At 34.9% G+C, this 22871-nt stretch overlaps 2 protein-coding genes across 4 annotated transcripts; both read left to right on the top strand.

Annotated features, from left to right (window-relative positions):
* The first annotated feature begins 151 nt into the window (after nucleotides 1–151).
* xrra1 (X-ray radiation resistance associated 1) lies at nucleotides 152–11836 on the top strand. Of its 2 annotated transcripts, XM_046867479.1 has the most exons (17): nucleotides 152–375; nucleotides 1281–1459; nucleotides 1591–1662; nucleotides 1790–1862; nucleotides 2594–2691; nucleotides 3555–3703; nucleotides 3808–3909; nucleotides 5126–5205; nucleotides 5323–5393; nucleotides 5487–5552; nucleotides 5646–5739; nucleotides 5816–5940; nucleotides 7343–7627; nucleotides 7744–7894; nucleotides 7985–8100; nucleotides 9565–9670; nucleotides 11485–11836. In XM_046867479.1, exons 1-17 carry the CDS (start codon nucleotides 285–287, stop codon nucleotides 11625–11627), a joined length of 2001 nt encoding a protein of 666 aa, XP_046723435.1. In that variant the 5' UTR covers nucleotides 152–284; the 3' UTR covers nucleotides 11628–11836. The 2 variants fall into 2 exon arrangements, with proteins under 2 accessions (XP_046723435.1, XP_046723436.1); XM_046867480.1 differs by lacking the exon at nucleotides 9565–9670.
* A 1175-nt stretch (nucleotides 11837–13011) lies between these two features.
* Nucleotides 13012–21757, top strand: chrdl2 (chordin-like 2). Of its 2 annotated transcripts, none has more exons than XM_046868369.1 (11): nucleotides 13012–13209; nucleotides 13418–13521; nucleotides 13708–13801; nucleotides 15091–15236; nucleotides 16095–16188; nucleotides 17080–17135; nucleotides 17465–17633; nucleotides 18489–18677; nucleotides 18789–18965; nucleotides 20147–20239; nucleotides 20962–21757. In XM_046868369.1, exons 1-11 carry the CDS (start codon nucleotides 13041–13043, stop codon nucleotides 21093–21095), a joined length of 1425 nt encoding a protein of 474 aa, XP_046724325.1. In that variant the 5' UTR covers nucleotides 13012–13040; the 3' UTR covers nucleotides 21096–21757. The 2 variants fall into 2 exon arrangements, with proteins under 2 accessions (XP_046724325.1, XP_046724324.1); XM_046868368.1 differs by having other exon boundaries at nucleotides 16086–16188.
* The last annotated feature ends 1114 nt before the right edge of the window (nucleotides 21758–22871 follow it).

Genomic DNA, 22871 nt, shown 5'->3' with positions numbered 1-22871 from the left:
TTAAGAAAATAGTCGTCGTTTCTTCAAACTAGCATACGGATTTTCTGAAAAGTGTAACTGAGAATGTTTTGCATTGATGGCATGTTGTTGAAATGTTTTAATCTATCGGAAATCGTAACTATTTTTAACACACTTCTTACAGCACTTGTGTATTAAACTACAACTCCCAAACATTTTATTTTGTCGCTAAGAGACCAGTTCATAACAACCTGCTTTATTGCTGGTAAAGTTCCTTATATAGGTTTAGCAGTGTTTTTCTTCAGATCTGAGCTATTTAGTTCAAAATGGCTGGTTTAGGAATTTATAAACTGGACAACGGAGAAAGTTTTCCTACGAATTGTTTCCCGATAAGGTCATCTCATCAAAATAAAGAAGGTACAAACATTGACCTCTATTCTAATGTATTATGCAGTGCCGCAATGCCACAATAATACAATAAAGGACAGAAAAATAAAGAGTATAGGATATAAAAAAGCGATCACTTCATAGTTGTTCTTGAGTTCTTGTCCAGGCTAAAAAAAGGTTTTTCTTCTTGAAACAGGACTATGCATTGTTAATTTTAGACCTGATCTGGAATGATCAGTTAGGACTGAGCAAGGAGATGTGAGTTATATGTACTGAATAGTTTTATTAGAATAGAAAATAATATAATAAAATGTATTTCTAATAAATAAATAATCTTTGGCTGCACATCAAACTAAGTACTGACTTTAATATGATTTATAATTAATACTAATAGAATTGCTATCTGCTGTTTAACTGGTATTAAATAGCCAGGAAATGGACAAAGTTAATAGATACAATTATTTACTTTAATCATTACTGTAAATAATAGTGCATACTGGTTGGACTTTGAGAATAATGATGATCAGTGATTGGACATTGGGAACAATGTAATTAATGTTTGTACGTTGGCAACTATGGTGAACAGTTATTGAATATTGGTAACAATAGTGATCAGTGATTTGACTTTTTTGTAACAAGGATGATTCGATCTTTGTTAACCCAGATTAAGAGAAATGAAGCTCAGTCAGGTTTTATTCAATGCTGCCAGATGTGCCTCGATTGAACCTGCTGTCTCAGCGTGTATAACTGTAATGTGAGCTGGAGAAGCATGAACAGTTACTTGCATCAGCTAAATGTCCCCCTAGATTTTATTGCTAATCTCTTTTTTCATTAAGGCACCAAACGCTGAAGGGATTATTTTTATTTGGCAACACTATTGCCACCTATATGGCCAAACTCCTTGTTCAAAAGTTATTATTGTTTTCTTTCTAAAGGAGCAGGGCACTGGTTAACTGTCCACAGAGGCAGTGTGGAGGATCGATGCAAGAGCTTAAAGCATCCAACATCACTAAAATGTGTTTGCACCGGACCATCGGGTCAGTCTGAATGTAAGAGACCTAGGCAAAAGGCATCATCAAAAAGCTCTGGAAACATTTTAAATGGAATGGTTTTGGTGAGAATGACTGCAACATTTTGTTCAATATCCATCACAGTGTCTAAAATATACGTCATGTTATCAGGTCCACTTGTCAACTTAGTAGAAGTACAATGACTGAATGTATTAAAATCCTGCTTCTTCTTCAGCTGGCTCTGCACAGTGTGGACAAACCATCAGATCTCTGCTATGTGGACATAAGTGAAAGAAAGCTGAAGTCGGTAGGATTGATTGCTTCTCATTCAATGCACCTTTATGGCTTGTGACATACAGTTTCTTATTTATACCATCATCAGATACAAAAAGTTTTTTTGATTTGTCTGATCTTATTCATCTACGTTTGGACAGGTAACATTAGAAGGTTTGGAGGAATTTGACAGTGTTGCTTACATGAATGCTTCTGACAACTATTTAACTCTAGGTAATATGGATTCACTTTTCATTTAATGATGACTTTCACATTTTACATTTTAGGGCATTCCATTACAGAAAAAGATCAAGAATAGATTGGAGTTAGGAAGCCAAACATTACTTTCCAATAACAGCATGCTGATCTGTTTCAATCACCTTATACAACTTGCATTTTGCTAACAATTACAATATTTTTTTCAGTGAAGAACGATGCAAAATTATTTTTAGGTTATATAATTCTTGGATTAATATAATTATATGGATTATAGTTAACTAGTTCAGTTGCTCGGGAGCTTATGTCTTTTTTAACTGGCTTTATAACCGAATAGATTGATAGACCTTTACTTTACATCACATTACATAGCATTCAGATATTTGGCTCAGTGTAATTTTGCAAGGCCGCAAGACCTGCTCTCTTCCTGCTTCCTGTTACTCTTCTTGTTGGTGCAGAACTTCTTTTCTGTATTCTTAATTGAACATTGAGTCATTTCCTTAATTTAAGCAATCTTTTTACTCCTTCATGATAACAAAGTAAATGCTCATTAGGAGTAGCAAGCTGGCTTTCCTTGAGGTAAGAAACCTATAGGTGACACAGGATATTGTAAAACTTTTCTTTGGCCGTATTGGACAACACATGTAAATGTATTCATGTAGATTAAAAAGAACCTTCTCAAGTGACTTTAAATAACAAGATGATAACTTGACCAAAACACATCTGGTCTTTTTATGTGATACGTTTAGAGGCTTTTAGCAGGTTTCCTGCTCTGAGGGAACTGGAGTTGTCTTTGAACTGCATCAGCACTGTGAAAGTTAATGCTGTAGATTTCCCTAAATTAGAGGTATGTCTAATTTATGGAATATTACTGAAATGATTAGCATTCATTCCAAGGTCTTATACTGGTTTATACTGCATAGTGCTGGCTAACGAGTCAAAATTGCTGATAAATCTGTTTTTAATTTTTACAATTTAGTTTCTCATCACAGAAATTCTCTTTCTTTTACAGCCAGAAACTCATTGAACTCTAATATAAATCTCATTAACCCTTATAATCACAATGCAACTATTCAAATATTAGACTCATTTTAAAATGCACAATAACTTGTTGGTTCTTACTTAAAGTCATGTGGTAGAGCCATTTTAACAGGTGAAACACATTAAGTACATTATTTACAGACCTACTTTGGATTAAACCCCATTTAGTCAGTCTATAAGGCTAATATTTATAAGAAGCCTATCAATATGATATTAAAAAAAAACCTTACAGTAACAAAGTAAAATATTTTCAACAAATTGGTTGAAACATATTTCAAAACACTGGAGAAATCCTTGATACATATATACAACACATTTACATGATCAAATTCCCTATTAATGTGCCCACTTTTGAAATCAATTAAAAGGCTTTCTCACTTATTAAACATACTGTTATTAAGTGAGGAAGGGAAAGCTCCTTCAGGGATCAGTGTTCTGTCTCAAGAACAATATTCTTTTACCTTTTGAATGCAGTGTTTCATTAATTTCTCAACATACATGTGTGTGTGTGTGTGTGTGTGTGTGTGTGTGTGTGTGTGTGTGTGTGTGTGTGTGTGTGTGTTTAAGAGTATTTAAGAGAAAGTATACTTTAACTAAAGTATAATAAATTATCCTAAATTGTTTCCAGTAAGTTTTAATTGTATTGTTTTTTTTTTTTTTCTTGCCTAGGTGCTTGATCTGTCCTATAATAATTTATCAAGCGATAGTATATTAGCCATTGGTCTTTTACAACGATTAAAGGTGCTTTATTTGACTGGAAATGGCCTGCAGACGCTTCCACCTGATATGACTGTCCCTAATATCCTCCATGGTGATCAGTATGTTTCTTTTTGTTTGTTTGTTTTATACAGTCTACTCTTTTGTATTTAATCTCATTAAATATCTACTAAAAACGTTACTTTGACATATTTCATTTTAACAGGGGTCCTGTCTGCAGCTTATTGTTTCAGACTCTTGAAGTTTTGATGCTGGATGATAATAATCTGTCTTCTTGTGTCTTTAGGAGTCTTTCAAATCTAAAAAGGTCAGTTTATTTTTGCACTAATAAAAAGATGGAAATAAACTGCATTCTGCCTTGTTTCTGATGATATTTTGTACTTAGACTATGTATCTATATGCTGGAAAGCTTTAATATATGTTTGCACACTAAAAAGAAAACAATAAATGTATTGCTAAGCTTAGTACTCCAGCAACATGAAAAGTATTTCTTTCAGTAATTGGTTTTTGTTCTGAAGTTTGAAAGAATATATATTTATATCATGTATAATATAGTTTAGTGCCTCTGAAATATATGTCTACAGTAGTATTACTAGAATGAAAGGACAGTATCTAACAACTCTTTACCTTTTTATAGCTTTTAAACTACACTACTGAAAAAGGTATAAAGCACTCAGGATGTGTTGTTATAGAAAAATAATCAATGACAGAGTGGTGTCATGTGGGCCATCATTAACAGTTACTGTTACCACTGACTACTGTTACAAAGCTGATTATTTTATTACAATGGCACATTTTAAAAGGGCTTTATTCACCTCACATTTTTTAAACAATTATTAATCAACCCTTTTATCCATATGAACTTACATTTAATGTTATGGAATGTCTGTTAGCTTTAAACAGCTTTTTTTTTTTTTTTTGCAATTTCTTGAAGTTTCTTGAATAATAAAAAAAATTTATGTTTATAAAAAATTTGATATAGTGCAGTTATATTTAACATTATTCATCTTTGTCCAATCAAAACTGAGCATTCAGTGTAGCTGTAGCATTGTCAGTCTGGAAGAATGAGCAGAAGCCGAAGTTCGACAGAACGGAGGTGCTTTAATGAAATTAGGGAAAGTAAAGAAACCAAACCAGCTGTAAACACAGGAACACAGATATACACCAACAAAGAGTAGTTCATGAGATAAATCCACAGAGAAGTTCACAGAGTAGCAAATCCACAACAAGATAAGTCCATAGGAATGGTAGTCAGTAAGGTCCTGCGCTGTTCACCAGACTAACCAGTAGACCGGACAGGGAGTGCTTGGAAGTGTGTGCTTATAAAGTGGGTGAGCTGATGAGTGTCAGGTGTGTGTGATTAGTAGGATGGGGAGCTGCTAGGAGGAATGTGTGGTTCTGGTGAAGGTGTGGCTGGTGGATCCCTGACAAGCATTAATATATTAGTATTATAAAAATCAGTTTTAAATTTTTTTGTTTTTAAGTTGTTGTTTTTTTAATAAACATTTTTTTTATCATTTCAGACTTCGGCATTTAAATTTAGAGGGAAACTACATCTCTGAAGTCCCATACCTCCAGGCGGTGCCAGTGCGACAAGTGCCAGGTGCTTCAGATCTGGCAATAGTGATCACCACAAAAGATGACATCATGTTAAACAGCATAATACTCCACTAGAGACTGTTAGCTTTGTATTAATTAATCTTTTTTTTCCCCCACTCAGGCTGCTCTGATTCTCAAGTGAACCAACAGAAGCATTCCAGTATAGAAACTGATATAGAATCACCACAGTTGGTATTATTACATAGTATATAAGGGCATGCATATCATATATAAATAGATTTTAGTAGATTTTATGATTCTGAAAACTTTTGCTGAACTCTTTAGACGGATGAGGGAGATTTATGTCCACCATTGCCAGAGCTTCGATATCTGAATCTGGCAAACAATAAGGTCTGTTTACCTTCTGCTTCTAGATGTCATGGTTTTATAAAAAAAAAAAAAAAGAGAAGTGGGAATTTTTGGTTGTATTTCTTGTTCTCCTAGATCTTTGAAGAAGAGGCATTGTTGGCTGTGGCATTGCTTCCTTTCCTCAGCGAGCTTGTTATCCACTCAAACCCCCTGACTACACAGAGGAGTGGTAAGCTCTTTATTTGTGCAAATAAGGTATTTTCTTATTATTGTAATAACATTTCTGTTACTTTTATTTTATTTAGGTGACCCACCAATGTTGACCTGGATTCTTCAAGACAGACTTGGTATTAAAATAAGACGTAAAAAGTTATTAAAGACTGATATTGATAAACCACGTCTTGTGTTGCCTGTCAACCCTAAAAGAAAGGTTATTTATCTATTTCTAGATCTTATATTTTTTCTTTTCATGAATTATGAATTCTCAAGTCAGAATTATTGATTAATTGTTTACAGTAGTAGAGACTGGTTTGGTGGGCAGTTCTTGTAATCTAAGATTAAAACACAATGATCAATCTTGTGGCTTTATTAAACATTCATGGAAGTTGAAAAAAAGTGGTACCTTAGTGGTTATGACATTATTGCACAGTCATGAGTTCAAGGGCCCTCAACCCTCAACTGCTCAGTATAAAAAAGAGAGAAAATTTTACACCACTTGGAAGTGGGCTTCTGTCAAATAAAAGGGTGAAGGGGCTTTTCACATTACAGCACATTGACATTCTTTCTTTGGATATCCCAGAGATGCTAAGAAGCTGGTGTCAGCCATGATACAGCAATCCTGGATTAAGGGCCTTGCTCAGGGCCACAAGAGTGGCAGCTTGAGCCAGGTGATACAGGAGCTTGAACTCCCAACATTCCAATCAATAACATAGAGTTTTAACCACTGAGCTATCACTTCCCCAAATGCCATAAATGTAAATGTTAGTGTTTCATATCAGTCAAACATAAAGTTTTACATTTAATTCAAATTTCATTTCCAATGTAGCATTGAAAGCATTTTTAAATTTTGCTTTATTTACAAGTAGAAAGTAATTTAAGTGATATCAGATCCGCATATTTGATTTGGCATGTTTTATGCCGGATGCCCTTCCTCACAAAACTTCTCAATTCACCCCGGCTTTGAACCGGCACTAAGAGTGCACCGGCTTGTGCAACCCTAATGGCTGGGTTAATATAAATAATATCAAAAACTAGATAAAAAAACTAAATTAAAAACTAAATTATTAAGTAATAACAAACTAAATCATTCTTTTAATAAAATAATAAAAAAATAAAATAAATTTGCAGATGGCAGATTGTTGCAGTACGAAAACAAAAAACACATTAGGAAGTTTGTAAATGAATAAAATAATATATTTTTAAATACTCTGATTATTTGTAGAAGCTCAGAAGTAATACCATGGCACCTTTTGTCCATTGATCATTACTTATAACTCTTTTTGCACTTCAAAATGTGCTTCACTCACCATGTATAGACCCAAGATTGGTTTTTGTATCATATGATATCAAAGAGTGACCTTTCTGTCATAATCTTCCTAAATAAAATCAATTTTGAAGGAGCACAATTCTAAAATTACAGAGAAGACAACAATATTGCAAACATTATTTAAAAGTATTTTGTGTTTTACTTGGAAATCAAATAAAATACAAAATTATTATTTGAATCTGCCATGAATATTTCGAATATTGCTAATGAACTAACAGAAACTGATAATATTTATGTGTATATTATCGTTATTGTTAAACTGATCTTTTTATCTTTACAAATGCAGGTAGAAACTAAACTCCCAAAGCTACAGAAGGTTTCTTTGATCACAAAACCCTTGTGTGCTTCAGAGATCCCTTCTACAGACAGAAGTATTAAACAGAATAAGAGACCTCAGCCAGATTTCAAGTGCACTGACATGTTGTTCCCCAGCTCCTCACAAACTAACACTGAGGACGTAAAGAAGGAGAAAGTTGTCACTGCTTCCAGTGTATCAGACCCTTTAGAAATGGAAAAAATCGAAATTCACAGCAAAAGTCACCAAAATGAAGAAATGTTCTTTGTAACAGAGGTGATTTGCCTTTGATTATATTATTGTAGGAAAGTAAATAGCTGGAACAGATGATGTATGAGTATTTTTTTTTACTTTACATTGTAACATATTTTTTTTTCTATTTACATTCCAAGCTTAATGATTTGCATAAACATGAGTATCAGGATAAAACGGAGAAGACAGTGGACATTACTGATTTTGCGAGAAATGACACAAAACAATATCTCTTTGGCTATGAAGTTCTTGAAGATAATAATCTGGATGTAAACATGACCAAATCTATTGGTAAATCTATTTCCTTATTATGCTGTAATGCGAAAGTAATAACATGTAATAATGAGGTAAGATTTATGCCTTTTTTTAATGCTTTGCCAGGAATCCAGCAGACAGTGAGAGCTCTAGAGTTCACACTAAAGAACCTGCTTGTGTACAGAGACTACAAAGTAAATTCTGATTGTCTGCAGAGACCATATAAAGAACAACCAAAAGGAGTAAGAAAATTATTATTCTATAACTTAATACACACCAAATGCTATTTTTGCTCAATTTGTTCATAGAGAAATGGACTTAAATGGTTTGTTCAGGTTTATTTCTTTAGCGCTTTTCACAATGGACACTGTCTCAAAGCAGCTTTATAGAATGTAAGAATGATAGAAAAGAAATGTAAAATATAAGTGAATTATGTGTATTTATATCTGTTAAACAAGCCTGGGGCGACAGTAGCAAGAAACAACTCCAGACACAAAATGGGAACCCATCCTCATTTGGGTGATATCAAGAGTGTGATTATAACTAATTCCTTATAGTTATGACCTAATAAATAATATATTAATAACACAGTATTTATCTAACAGAACAGAAGTGAATCAGAGTTTATTTCCACACTGATGTTTGTATGAGTCAAGAGGTGATGAGAGATTTATGTGTATGATGTGAATACTCAGAGTGAGAACTCTTACAATGTTTCCAGTGTAATCTTATAATTTCTTTGACCATAATATTTTTTTCAATAAGTGGATTGTAAATGTGGTGGTGGGTGGGGTCTTTCAGTGGAACTGAAATCGTTTAATAATTTCTCTCATTTTTACTTTTGGGGCTAACCAGACTTTACCAGAACTTTCTTCAATTTTCTTCACTAAATAAGAAGCAAATGTCATTGAACCATGAGTTCAGATTTTCTGCACCTCCCATATTTCAGAGAATTAGCAAGTATATTTTTAGAAGTACCAAAATATACACCGATCAGGCCACTATGACCATTGATAGGTGACGTGAATAACACTGATTATCTCTTTATCATGGCACCTGTTAGTGGGTGGGATATATTAGTTGATAGAAGTGTTAGTGTTAAAAGAAGTAAAAATGGGCAAGCGTAAGGATTTAAGTGATCAGTTTGACTAGGGCCAAATTGTGGTGAATCGGTGACAGGGACATGGGCGGCCAAGGCTCATTGATGCATGTGGGGAGCCATGCACCCATCTCTAGTTCAAATTCCTTTTTGTTAATGCTCGACAGGTCAGGATTGTTTTGGCAGCAAAAGGGGACAACGCAAAATTAGACAAGTGGTCATAAAGTTATGCCAGTTGGTGTATTATATGAGTTTATATTTTCTATAAGGCTGAAGTGCTGGCCAGGTAAATCATATGCCACTGATCATAGATATCACTCAATTCATATAGATTTTCCTTGACTGAAGCTGGCGATGGTTGCACTAGTGAACAACTAAAGAAGCAAACTACAGACAATAAACATGCCTTTGCTGACTACAATTAGAAGAGTTTTGTATTTTTAAAACAGTTTTAGGTTGTTGGCTGACATGCTATCCCAAAAAGCCCCATGACACCTTATAATCAGCTGTTAAATGACCTTCAGATATGAATAATCAGTGTGACCAGCATTGCTGTTAAAGCTTTTTTTATTTTTATTTTTTGTCTTTGTTCTTATTCTTTTTCTAGACAAGGAAATTGCTTTTTGCAAAACCACAAAAAACAAAAGGAGAAAAAGTAAAAGAAATTCTGACAGAAATGAAGGAAAGGAAAACAATAAGTGAAGTTCCTTTGGGTAAGATTCAGTATTTCACTTAGACTAAACAGTGCATATTTCTAAGTGTTGTCAGTTCTGTAATTCTCCCGAAGAATTTAGTCATTCTGTTGCCAGATCATTGTTGATAGTTGTCTTGTTTACATGCTGGGGTTTGAGCACTTTGCATACATTAGATTAAATAGGACTGTTAATATCATTTCATTAAAAAAATCATTTTAACTAGTCAGATATTCTTTAACATCAGCAACTGCACAAGCACTGGGCATAGCCAATACAACAATCTGAAATGTCCGGATGAAGAAAGACATAAAATGACATTGAGAAAATCTCAGCAACAAAAAAAAACATATAGTCTATATACAGTATATAATATTTTTTATATCTGGTGTTAAAGCTGTGGCTTTGAAGGGAATTTAACACTTACATGTACACTTACACATGTACACACTTACACTTATATGTACAGTTATACAGTTAAAGGGCAAATATCAACTTTAGGGATTCCCAGTTTTTCTATAACAGCATTATTTATTGCTGGTTCTTGCAGTCATATTTCCATTCCTGACATGCCTGCTCAGAATCCCCCACATATTTAGAAAATTATGTTTTCTTTTATGCATAATAGAAGTTCTCCAAAGCTCTGCTCTGTTCTTTAACTATATGTATTACTTCATTCTTGTTTTGGCTGAAAAAATAAGCATGACATCCTATTTTGTATTTTGATTGTTCAGTGTAAAATCTTTGTTAACTAATGCTTGTTACATCAAGGAGAAGTGTTACAACTCCATCTTTCTCCAGCTTAATCAATTAACAACAGAAAGAAACTGTAGAAGCTCAGAAAATCATTATTTGAAGTAATTAAACAGTTCGAAATTTTCAGTGTTTTTTTTTTTCAAACTTAATGCATTTATTGCAAGCAAGTGATATGTAGGCCAATAATAAGTTTCAGTCTTAAAGTAAATTACATTAAATACTTACAATATTTTCGTTCACCTAATAGTTTTGTGTTCTGACACCATAAATGTCTTGGTCCAAGTTGTTTATTGCATGTGGATGCACTTTATGTGGCGAGGATACTTACTAGTCCTTAGCTCTGTGTTTTCTGTTATGTCTTTTCATGTTGTATAATGTAGCACCAGGGTTCTGGAGGAACGTTGTCTCATTTCACTGTGTACTGCGTCAGCTATATATGGTTGAAATAACAATAAAAGCTTTATGACTTGAAAAATATAGGAAAAAATGGAAAGCTGAAATTCTGATCTGTTGTCATATAATTAGCTTTTGATCTCAACCCCAAATGTCTTCAGTCCATAGCAAAAAAAAAAGGGAGAAGAACAGAGCCTATGTGTTCCAGTATTTTTGGATGGGACTGTAATTTGTTGAGTCAGAACATGTTGTAAAATATTTATCTTGTTGCACCATCGGGCCTGGTCAGTTAAGGTTACACAAATGTAAGAGTGGCAGATCTGCAGGCTGAACACGATTCAATAATAAATATGCTTGAATCGGAGATGATCTTTTAAAACTCTTGAGAAATAGGTTTACTGGAAAGGGAACTGTTTAGCATTGCAGCTGTTCTTTTCTTTTCCCATCACTAATAAGAGCAGTCAGAGTATGATATACTGAGTTGGATTCGTGGTGCACAGTTGTTATTGCGAATTTTGCTACGCTGAGCACATTAGACATGCTGGACATCAGTATTTACAAGAGAATAAGAGAATGGTTATGACAAAGATGTTGAATTTGTTGATTGTATTTTTTTTTAACGTTGTGTGGTCATATACAGAATTTAATATTGGTTATTTATTATTCTTGTCCATTTTTGTACACAGAGAAAATTCTCCCAGCCAAAGAAATCTCCAAGAATGAATATGAAAAAGCACTGATATTACTGAAAGATATAAAGAGCAAGTACAAGATGGTCCATTTGAAATCAATGAAGCAAGCAGCACAACTTAAATGCAACTGTGGGTAAAGGAGCAATCGGTGGACAAATCCACAAAAATTTATTAAAACCCTAATCAGGGATCAGAAAATCCACATCTTTTTACCCTGTATATTTTGTGTATATGCAAGGCAAATGATTTTCTTGTTCTAATGCATTATCCTGTCTATAGTAATAATAGCACATGGACCTGGTATGGCAGATGCCCCACATTAATAAATGTAAAAACATTTCTGTAATTGTTGGTACTGTGATGTTTTCTGTGGGGAGACATTTATATAACATTTTTGGGAGAGGTCCAAGTGACAACATTTAACAAACTGTGCTTTTTTTGTAATTCCTTGACATGATATATTGTTTATTTAATACAACAAATGTAGCTCTCAATGGTTAAAAAAGGGTTTTTTTATAATTAGTGGCCAATTGTAGTGGTATAAGTGGAATACAACACTTTTTAGATGCACTACTTAAGATAGTAACTCAAAAAACACATTGTAGTTTAGTGTTCCAATGCTGACCTCCAAGGCTGCCACTTCTGTTTTAAAATTCACTGTATTGAAAAATTATTCTATTAATGAATTGTTATGCCCTTTATTTAAAGAAATTAAAGAATTACTGTTCTAATCACTTGTTACATTTATATGCAAAGCACTGACTAAAAAATAACCCTACTTATTCTTACTTTGTATTTTAAGTGGTAATTATATAACTTCAAGAAAAGTTATATGACTATCTGTGCACATTAATCAAAGACTCACTGAGTACAAAGACATTTATAAAAATATTTCGAGTTTTGGATTTAGATTTCACATCATCATGGATTTCTTTTGTACAGTTTTTAACTTTAGGTAATCCAAAGCCAATGCAACTTCAGTTTCCCATTGGTAGATTCCAGTAGTACAGTCCAATGTAGTTGTAGCCCTTCTTTTTTAAGGTGTAGAAAATAATCATGAGATCTTTTGAGGTGCATGAGCTACAACAACTTTGAAAAAGGCATCATATGATGCTTTTCTGCTCATCATTGCTGTAAAGAGTTGTTATTTGCATTACCATAGCCTTGTCTTCTCTGGTCTCTTTCATCAGGTTTTTCCACCCACAGAAGTGTTTTTTTCACCCACAAAAATATATAAATTGTAGAGATTATAGTGTAAATAAAAATTAATAATTAAAATACCAGAAGATGTGCAGTTTCTTAAATACTCAAGTCACTGAGATCACCTTTTTAGGTGTTTTTATAATGTTTTGTGGCTTTAGTAGATTTCAGGGTTGTTGTTTTTTGTTTTTCGAATAGGCCTCAAATTAAATGGTAAAAAAAAAAATAAACAATTGTATACAGTATAGCTTGTTCTTTATGTTGTGTAAAACAACATGTTCTCCTGTAGGAGGCGCTTTTCTATAAAGTCGGTGAGCATTAGTAGACCGCAGTAGTCTGTCCGGTAGTCGATGCTGTCGCAGTTACCAAGTACAGAAGAGGAAAAAGTGAAGTATATCTGTTCACTGGACGTATCTGACATTAGGAAGAGAAGAATGCCTTCCCTGAAGCATGTGTTTATTTTAGCTGCTATGCGCTGGATGGTGTGGTGTGAGACAGAAGCAGCACATAGCCGAAAAAGTAAGTATTCACTTAGATTGACGATTGGGATTATTTTGGGATATATTTATAAAGCTCTTTGTAATCACTTGTTCATCAAACAATGCACACTTTTTAATTTATAATGGTCATTATTATAGATGTTGACAGGTAGGTTGTAATCCTCATGAATGAATCCTCAGTGCTAATGATAATGTAATTGTAATGTTGTTTTCTGTGTCATGTGTAGTGTTTTGCACGTTTAAGGAGAAAACCTACAGCCCCGGAGAGAGCTGGCATCCTTATCTAGAGCCGTTTGGGTTCATGTTCTGCATGCGCTGTGCCTGCACTGAAGTATGTTCTATACTCACTGATACTTGAGAGAAAGAGAGAGAGAGAGATAGAGAGAGAGAGAAAGTATGAGAAAGTATGTGTGTGTGTGTGTGTGTGTGTGTGTGTGTGTGTGTGTGTGTGTGTGTGTTTTGGATTTGTGTACATTTCTTTTTTGTATGACTTACATGCAAATCTGACTCTTCCAAGTCTGGCCATGTGAAATGTAACCCGGTCAAATGCCCAACACTGCGTTGTGACAATCCTGTAACTGACTCGCAGCAGTGCTGCCCACGATGTGCAGGTACACACACACACACACACACACACACACACACACACACACACACACACAGACACACAAAGACAGACAAAGATAGATAGATAGATAGATAGATAGATAGATAGATAGATAGATAGACAGACAGACAGACAGACAGACAGACAGACAGATAGATAGATAGATAGATAGATAAACTATATCAGTGTGTGAAACAAACATTCGAAAAAATTGTAATTGAAGAGACCATGTTTAATCAGATTTCTATAAAAGTATTTGTCCCTTTGCCTGTCTGTCTGTTCCATCCATCTACTGGTTATCTATCTATAGACACACACACACACACACACACACACACACACACACACACACACACACACACACACAGAGAGAGAGAGAGAGCGCGAGAGAGAGAGAGAGAGGAGAGAGAGAGAGGATATGTTTATCTGTAAAGATGTGTAGAGAAATAGTGACTCCATGACTAACTATGAGCTGTACTGCTTATTTATAAATATCTGTCTATGAATGTATTAATCTATCCATTCTTCCATCAGTCTATCTATCCATCCAGGCATCTGTTCATCTACCAATATATCCATCCATTGATCTGTCTTCAAATTAACTGTTTTAACAATTTTAGACAGAAATATACAGACAGACAGACAGACAGACAGACAGACAGACAAATATAAAATGAGAAATAACTTATACAATTGGATTTCTAATAATAGTTTAATAATAGTTTAGATAATGATCGCTGATTATCATAAATATAAGGTAAATGTATGTATTTATGTATTTATGTATGTATATACATATGTATCTATCTATCTGCCTATCTATTTATCTATAGCTAGCTAGCTAGCTACGGATGACTGCTTTTAGCTATGCTGCTTATATGAGTATTGAGGCTCTCCTCGTGTTGTGTGCTGCATAGACGGATTTTATAGGAGTTGTTTGAATGCCTTTAATATTATTTATGTGACATAGTGACATTATGTGACACCTTGTCTCAGCTGGCTCTCAAAATAATTTTATGGTTTGTTTCTTAGTACTGTAGTCACAAGTTACACTCATGTTATAATGTATGAAATGCTTTAAATTTGGTGTGTAAACAAACTGGGTTCAAATGCTTTATACTCTGAAGTGATTTTCAGGCAAAGGAAAACTTATCTGTATTAATCAGTAATCTGAATTTCTGCTTGCCTGAAGGATAACCTGTAGATAAAGGAATGGATGAATGGATGGATGGATGGATGGATGGATGGATGGTTTCCTATTAATATTCTATGTACTGTTGTATTATACCACAGATGAGCAGAGGCCCCCTGCGGGTTTGAGGGCTCCTGTGAAAACCTGTCACTACAATGGCACTACATACCAAATGGGCGAGACATTCACTAATCACGATCTGTTCCCATCCCGACAGTCCAACCAGTGTGTTATGTGCACATGCTCAGTAAGTGGTTGCATGTTTTATGATGTTTTTTTCCACATTCCTTTTATTTTATGGTTTTATATTCAAAAGCAGACAGATTTTTTATGGTGAACATAAAAGTTGTGACCTATCTATAATACTGCCAGATACAATTAAGGTAAAAATTAGTCTAGTGGATACCTGTTGTTTGTGTGGAACAAAACATTTCATACTGTTATATGATAATGTTCAGTGATAGGGTGGTCCGATGCAAAGGTGAATTACTGTGACCACCCAGAGGAAAATTTTTTTTTCTATAACCCCACCTCCCAATGTGCACTTCTTACACTACAGCATTGCTATTTCTTACTTTTAATGTCCTACAAAACTTGTTCCTTGTTATCATTTTTGTTATAATAGCTATACAGTATACAGCTATTCCCTGAGCTGCCTATTATTTTTTTCTCTCACTGTCATGTTAAGTAAATAAGACAAAATAATTAAACCACAAAAGTGCAAAATTGGCGGTCCGGAAGTCTTTCTTGTGGGTGAAAACATACGATTGTTTCCCATTCCTTTTTTTTATTCCATTTATGTTCAATGTTCACTACTATGTACAACTAATGTTGTACTAGTACAAGTACACAAGTTGTTACTATAGAAATCTTGAATTGTATGAATTAGGATGCGTGTTCCGAGCGCTTATTGACCTGTATATCTGAATTGTAGATTGTGAATGTAGATTTCAGCACTTCAGAGTTTTACTAGATGGAATGGAAAAATATTAAGGATTTATAACAGTAAAGTCAGGAGGTACTGTGGTAAAAACGAGGACTAAATCAGTTTGCTTTGGCATGTTTACATTGTCTTTTGTCTCTCTTTTCTTTCTTGGCCTCCAAGGGTGGAAATATTTTTTGTGCACTGAAAACCTGTCAGCCCATAACATGCTCTTCACCCATCTCCGTTCCCGATACATGCTGCTTCGTTTGCAAAGGTGATTCTTCTTAGGTTGTTTTTGTGTAGGAATTTAATGTATATGTAGTCTAAAAAAGCTAAATGCAATTGTAATAATTTATGTAAAGAAAATTAAACACTTGGGGCATGTTGTTATCCAAAACAATGTGGTGTGAGGCAAAGCAGAATGACTAGCATTGATGATTTATCCCTGAGAGCATGTCCCAAATTTTTTTATTTCTCTTATTCCATTATTAATGTGCTACCAGTAATTCATTGTAAGCCACACATCACATTTAATCTATTTATAGATACTTTGTGGAACAGAAGTTGTACAACATTCACAGTTAGCTTCTATCACTGCTTACATCATAGTATCCATAAACAGTTGTTCTCTTATCAGCCTCTTTTTTTCGAACACACACACACACACACACACACACACTGATTTTTACATTATCAGAAAATTTTGAAACTTTTGAAAACTTTGCTCTAGTGGAACTGTAACACAAAATGCTGACATTTATTTAAATGTAAAAGTCTCTTTATAGAAAAGTTCACCACATGATAAAGTTTCTCTTTGCTAAATACAATCGAAATGTTTTTAGCCCTAAATTCCGAAAGAAATTGAAAAATATTAGAACAATTACATTGAATTACTGCAACTATTTTCAGAGTTGTTGCTGTAGAAAACCAATTAATACCTCCTGACAGGTTAGCTTCAGGTATTCACTATAAATGTGGTACAAATGTATTCGACGATTTCTTTATATAGCTTATCAGTGGTAAAATATTTTTTATGTTTTGAAATGAATATGGATGTGTGATGTGTTTTATTTTTTGATTTTCTGTAAATTTGGCACATTAGCACGTGCAGTTTTCAAGCAGATTTAAGGAGGCAATGTGACTCTTGTTTCTCTGACATGATCAGAGGGTCCACCTGACAATTCATATGACAATGGAGGACAGCAACTGAACCGAGGAGTAGTATGTACTGTATTTTTTTTTCTTTACTCATAGTGCATCATTACTTATACATAATAAATTAAATACAAGGACCTTCTAATGCACTAATGTTTAAATTAGTTCATTTTGGCCTCCAGTTTTATATGAGATGGATGGATGTATGGATGGATGGATGGATGGATGGATGGATGGATGGAAATGAAGCAGGAACAATCATTACCAAAATGCATAATAGAAAGCTATGCAGTTATTTAAAGGTTTATGTCCAACCCTACTTAAAGGTTTATGTCCAACTTGGCATTAAGTCATTTACAAAGTCCCATCTTTTCTTTCATCTCCTCAAACCAAAGAGGCATTCTATGGATCAGTGCCCTGGAGAGCAGGTGAAGAACCGGGCCACACGTGTCACACCAGCCGCACTTAGAGGCTCAACAAGAGGGCTTAATCTACAAACACTGCACCTTAAAGGAGCGGCTGATACCACAGTGAAGATCCTCTTACAGCGCAAACACCAGAGAGGTGAGCTCCACTAGATCTTTAGCTGAATTAGTCAGTAGGGTCTGGAAAATCTAGGATTGCAGAACACAGATGGTGTGTCTTTAAGGTGGAATTGTGGATAAGATTTGTGGATATTAGTGGAAATGTGAATATGGGTCATCAGCCAGATAGCTAGCATTAGCAAAGCAGAAAAATCCTTGAGAGAAATTGGGCTCAAAAGGAAATTGATTTTTTTCAGGGTTACTTATCTGCAATTGTACACTATAGAATTATATATAATATTATATTATTTGGAAAAACAATATTCAGTATGAGTAGTGGCGGGCTATGCATTTGGTACCTGGGCCTTCAGTGGGGACTTACCCGACTTAATCAACCTCTTAATGCCACCATCACGTCGCAATTCTAGAAACCATCAATATTACACAAAAATGCAATGTAAAAACGTGTGGCATTACAGACAGAGAGACATTTCGCATATGGAGGGTGAATACCATTTTACTAAAGCTTCAAACCTCCACACTACATCCGCAACTGTGCCACCTACATCATCTGGAGCAGTTCAGAACCAATATTTGTCTAAAAACATGACAAAAACATAAAAATGTAAATAAAATACAACCTACTCACCAGAGATGCATACACATAATTTGCAGCGCTCCTCAGAGGCTGTAAGCCAGTGGTACTGCTTGTATTTACTGTTTTGGAAGTTCCAAACAAACCCTTTCCTGAGACAGCTCACTTCAAGTCAGCTAAGATTTCGTAGAGGTTTTTTAATGGCACTTATAAGTGAATATGCAATTTCTTTTTAAATCAGTGCATACTGCAGTCAAAATATTGTTGGAGCCAATACTTTCTCACAGTTGTTTGTCTAAGCTTGCATGTACAGTGGGAAGACTTACTCCCATGGTGACGTGTGGCACCCCGTGTTGGGGAAGGTTCTGGAGTGCATCCTGTGCACCTGCCGAGATGGCCTTCAGGAGTGCAGACGCCTCACCTGCCCCAGCCAGTACCCATGCAAACACCCCACAAAGATAGAAGGAAAATGCTGTAAGATTTGCCCAGGTAGCACAAGAATTTATATTGTATTATTGGTAAATTCTACAGTTTATTTACCTGGACTTTTTATATATAATGTCATATATGTTCCTTTGTGCTTTTTTCCTTATTTGACAGAGAGTACTACTGAAAACAATAGAATAGATTGTTATTTGGGACAGGACAATAACAGTCTCCTGGTGTATAAAGTCGAATCTTCATCTGCTGCTCATGAGGAAGACACAGTGCGGAAAATTGCCATTGAGAGACAGGGAGCCACAGAGATTGAGGTGCAAGTATGGAAAACAGTAGACGGTAAAGAATGTGAACATCTTGTATTCCTACCAGCACACTGTTGCTTAATGTTGAAATGTTATAGGGTTGGCTATATTGCACAATTTGATGTCGTTTTAACAGAGATTAACAGCATCATTCTAAGTAATGTACAGTAGATAGTTATAAACTTGCAATGTAATTTACATTTATCTGCTATTTTACAATCTTGTTTATTTAAAAATGGGAGTATGAGCCTAAGTGATGTAATTTGAAGCAGTTATGTATGTGGTTAGGATGCGGCGCTCTCACCGCTGCGGCCCGGGTTCAAACCCCGGTCAGGGAACCAACCCCAGCCACTCTTAGTGCCGGTCCCAAGCCCGGATAAATGGGGAGGGTTGCGTTAGGAAAGGCATCCAGCGTAAAAACGTGCCAAATCAAACATGCGAATGGTCCAATATGACGACCCCTGATGGAAGAAACCGAAAGAGAGTTTATGTAAAGAACATTTTGGCTTTTTATTTTTTTGGATATTTATTTGGCTAGACATACACAGTTTCTGTTTGGATCATTCTTGCTTCATGTATCTGTACTGTATTCTGATACAATTCTAAAATTATCTCCGTTTACTGAAATCTGATGGCTGTATGAAATGTTCATACTCAAAGGTGCTTAGTATAGTCCTTGTTTTATTAACAAGATGATTAAATCAGCCACATTTTTCCTCCAGTTTAAATATTGCTAACATTTGGAAAGGCACCAACTTTAATAGAGCACATGCAACACGTACAACACTGACACAGGAGCTTTATTGTCGAATGTGTCCTGGATAGAATGGTGTATTTACTTTTATAACATGACCTTGCATTGCACTTTTATTTTTGTGTGGATAGTCTTTATATGGATATAATCATGATAATAAATTAAGCCAGTGAAAGTTTAAACATGGCCACATAAACATTGCAGTAATAATGCAATGCAATAAAACAGAAATAAATAAATACACCAAATGAATATTACATGGCTTATTATCTAAAGGGGCAAATTGTGTACAATTGCTTCTTTCTCAGAGTCTACAGTAAAAACTTATTTAAAAAAGCTAATTTGGAATATGTATTTATTTTGGATAAATATATATATATATATATATATATATATATATATATATATATATATATATATATATATATATATATATATATATAATTTTTATTTTTTCCTAGGGGTATTACATTTAATGGAAACTGGTGATGTTCAAAAAAAGGACCTTATAGAGTATCCAGAGAATTATATTCTGCTGACTACATTGGATGAGGGTGAGTTTTTGTACCGTTCTCCTTTATAAACTTATGTTAATGCAGTATTAGGTGGATTCATGTGTGAACAAAATGTCATACTTTGAAATATAATACAGAAAGCATTAAGAGATAAGAGTCAATGTATATGTACTGGATATATTAGTGTACATAAAGTGTAAAGTAGAACATTTGGGGTTTATTTGGAGCACCTGCAGGTCAGGGCAGTAATAGACACAGCAGTAAACACATGAAAATACTTTTTTGCTTAAAATGTGAAGACATAATGTGAATTCCTATTGACAAAGCATGTCCCTTAGCAAACTTGTCACAAAGCTCAGTCCATTTCTTTGTAGATTAGTTAATGTTAGACCAAATTAATTCTTGGTTCTGGTTGGTGAGCATGTGTTGATTAATGATAGGTAGTGATTTTTCAGGCAAAAAAGAGATTTCTATTATGCCCTTGCACTAATCAGTTGTGCAACTTGCACATTGATGGCAATAGATGCACTATTGTCAGAGCCTAGTAACATTGAGTGAAAAAGATGTTTATTTTTGATAGCAGGAACCAATTTCCACACAATAAATATAACTGTAAATGGATCAAATAAAAATATGTAATCAATTGTAATTACAGGTAATTTAGGTAATTGGAATTAAACAGTTCAGATCATGCTGTTGTTGAAAAATAATCAAGTTGGTATTTTTGTTTTATAGTGTGTGTATATTTTTTGTTCTCTCAGACACGTGGAGAAAGTTTAAAGAGGAAGAAGACAAGGAGAAGGACTTCAGTAGAAACAGGACTTGTGAAGATGGCATTAAGGAGGTAGTGAAGTACTTAAACCCCGATCAGCTGGACATTCTTTGCACGTCCTAGTCCTCTGAGCGTCCTCTCTGCTCTGGAACAGTGTATCAGCTCAGCGTCCAACACCTCTTTTCTTTCCAGACACAAAGCAGAACACACACAATGTGTTTTAGTGGAAAAACCAGATACCGGCAGAAGAACTTTGCTGTCCCATGTGAGATGTAGCTTTTGTAGAGGCCTTTAACTGAAGTCAAAAGTGTGGTCTTGTCAAAATACAGAAGGGAAAGTAAACGCATACAGATGTGTCAGTTCTGAATCAAAGGGAAAGTATGGAGATATTACTTTGTATTAAGGAAAAATTTATGGATGTGATTCAAACAAAGCAATCGCTGTCTTTGTACAGTAATTAAAGAGAAGTAAAAGTAGGAATGTAAGCAGAATAATGGCCCAGGATGCTTTTATAAAGTTGATGTAGGCCACATTTTAATCACTGTCATTAGTTATGCACCCATTAAATAATTTTAATACTATAAAGAAATTGTAATATTTATTGTATAGTGTTAAAAAAAAAAAGAGTTTTCATTTTGACTGAAACAGAAGCATGGACAATGGTGAATGGTCAATATGAACATTATGTCTGTATGCACAGAACATTTTATACCATGGTAGAGAAATTAAAAAGTGAGAGCTGCTGACCAGAGGCAAGTGTTCTTACATAAACGGTTCTGGCTGGACAATGAACCATTTAGATTTTTTTCAGATTTGTGTCTCTCCTCTGAAAATTTGGCCTGTGCTACATGTTATAGTTTGTTTTCTCAAGGGTTGTGGTAGTTTAACAGCATGAGTGCAACAAGAGAGCTCTGTTAATTTGATATAAATGCAGGTCAGAATTTTCCAAGAATACAGAACAGGCCTTGTTGAGACACATGGCTGTCTTATTTGAAGCAATGTGATCACCAAAAAATCTAGTATTTGTTAACATTTACTCGATGTGCAGACTTTACGCCACCTGTTGGGGCACATCACAGTACAGTGCAATTTTTATGGCAGAGGCAACTAACATGATTTCAATAACAAATTCTCAGATGATTGTTAGTTTAATAGAGATGTCATTCTGCAGCCAAGCTGTGGTTTGGTGCAGACATGGCCTGTCAGCTGCTTGTCGACAGCCTTGTTCGGGTCACCAGGTGGAAGATAATCCGTGCTTGTTCACAGTGAACTGGGCCTGGCCACGGACCCAGACTGGAGAAGTTCAAAGAGTAATATCCACTTTCCCTTTTCTCCGAACCTCAAAAGCCCACTTTCCCTCCCTTCCCAAACACAATGAGTCATTGTCCTGGACTCACACATAGTGCCAGACAGTGCTGCTCATCTCTCACTGAAGGCCTGACAAAATATTTTGCAACAGAAGCCCCTTAGTTGAAGACCTTAATGGTCACACAATGAAGCTGTGAATTATTTTTGCTGGCTGTTGGATCTGGCACTCTGGCAATTTGTTTCTCTCCAGAGTGACTCAAAGACCGACTCTCTACTCCAGGGGTGGCTGGTATAAATAGGCTAGCAGAGCTAAGCACCTTCAAGCCCACTCAAATTGTAAAAACAAGCAATAGTATTAAAAAAGATACATTTAAGGTTGTATCTTTTGCATCAATAGCAGAAACATAACAAATATCTTAACCTGAATTCAGTTTGGACTTTTGTGGAATCGAGCACGACAGAACCATCAGCAGAGGTAAGATGTTGTGCAGTCATGAGGCTGCAGCTGATCTATTACTAGTCCAGATTGTAGATTCATGCATCTTATACAGTCGGACATGTCAAGTGATTATACAGAGTGAAAAGTTCCCT

The sequence above is a fragment of the Silurus meridionalis genome, chromosome 15 (genome assembly GCF_014805685.1).
Source record: "Silurus meridionalis isolate SWU-2019-XX chromosome 15, ASM1480568v1, whole genome shotgun sequence".
NCBI classification, from domain to species: Eukaryota; Metazoa; Chordata; class Actinopteri; order Siluriformes; family Siluridae; genus Silurus; species Silurus meridionalis.
Note: the sequence above shows the minus strand (reverse complement) of the source record. Positions and strands in the feature narration are given on the sequence as shown.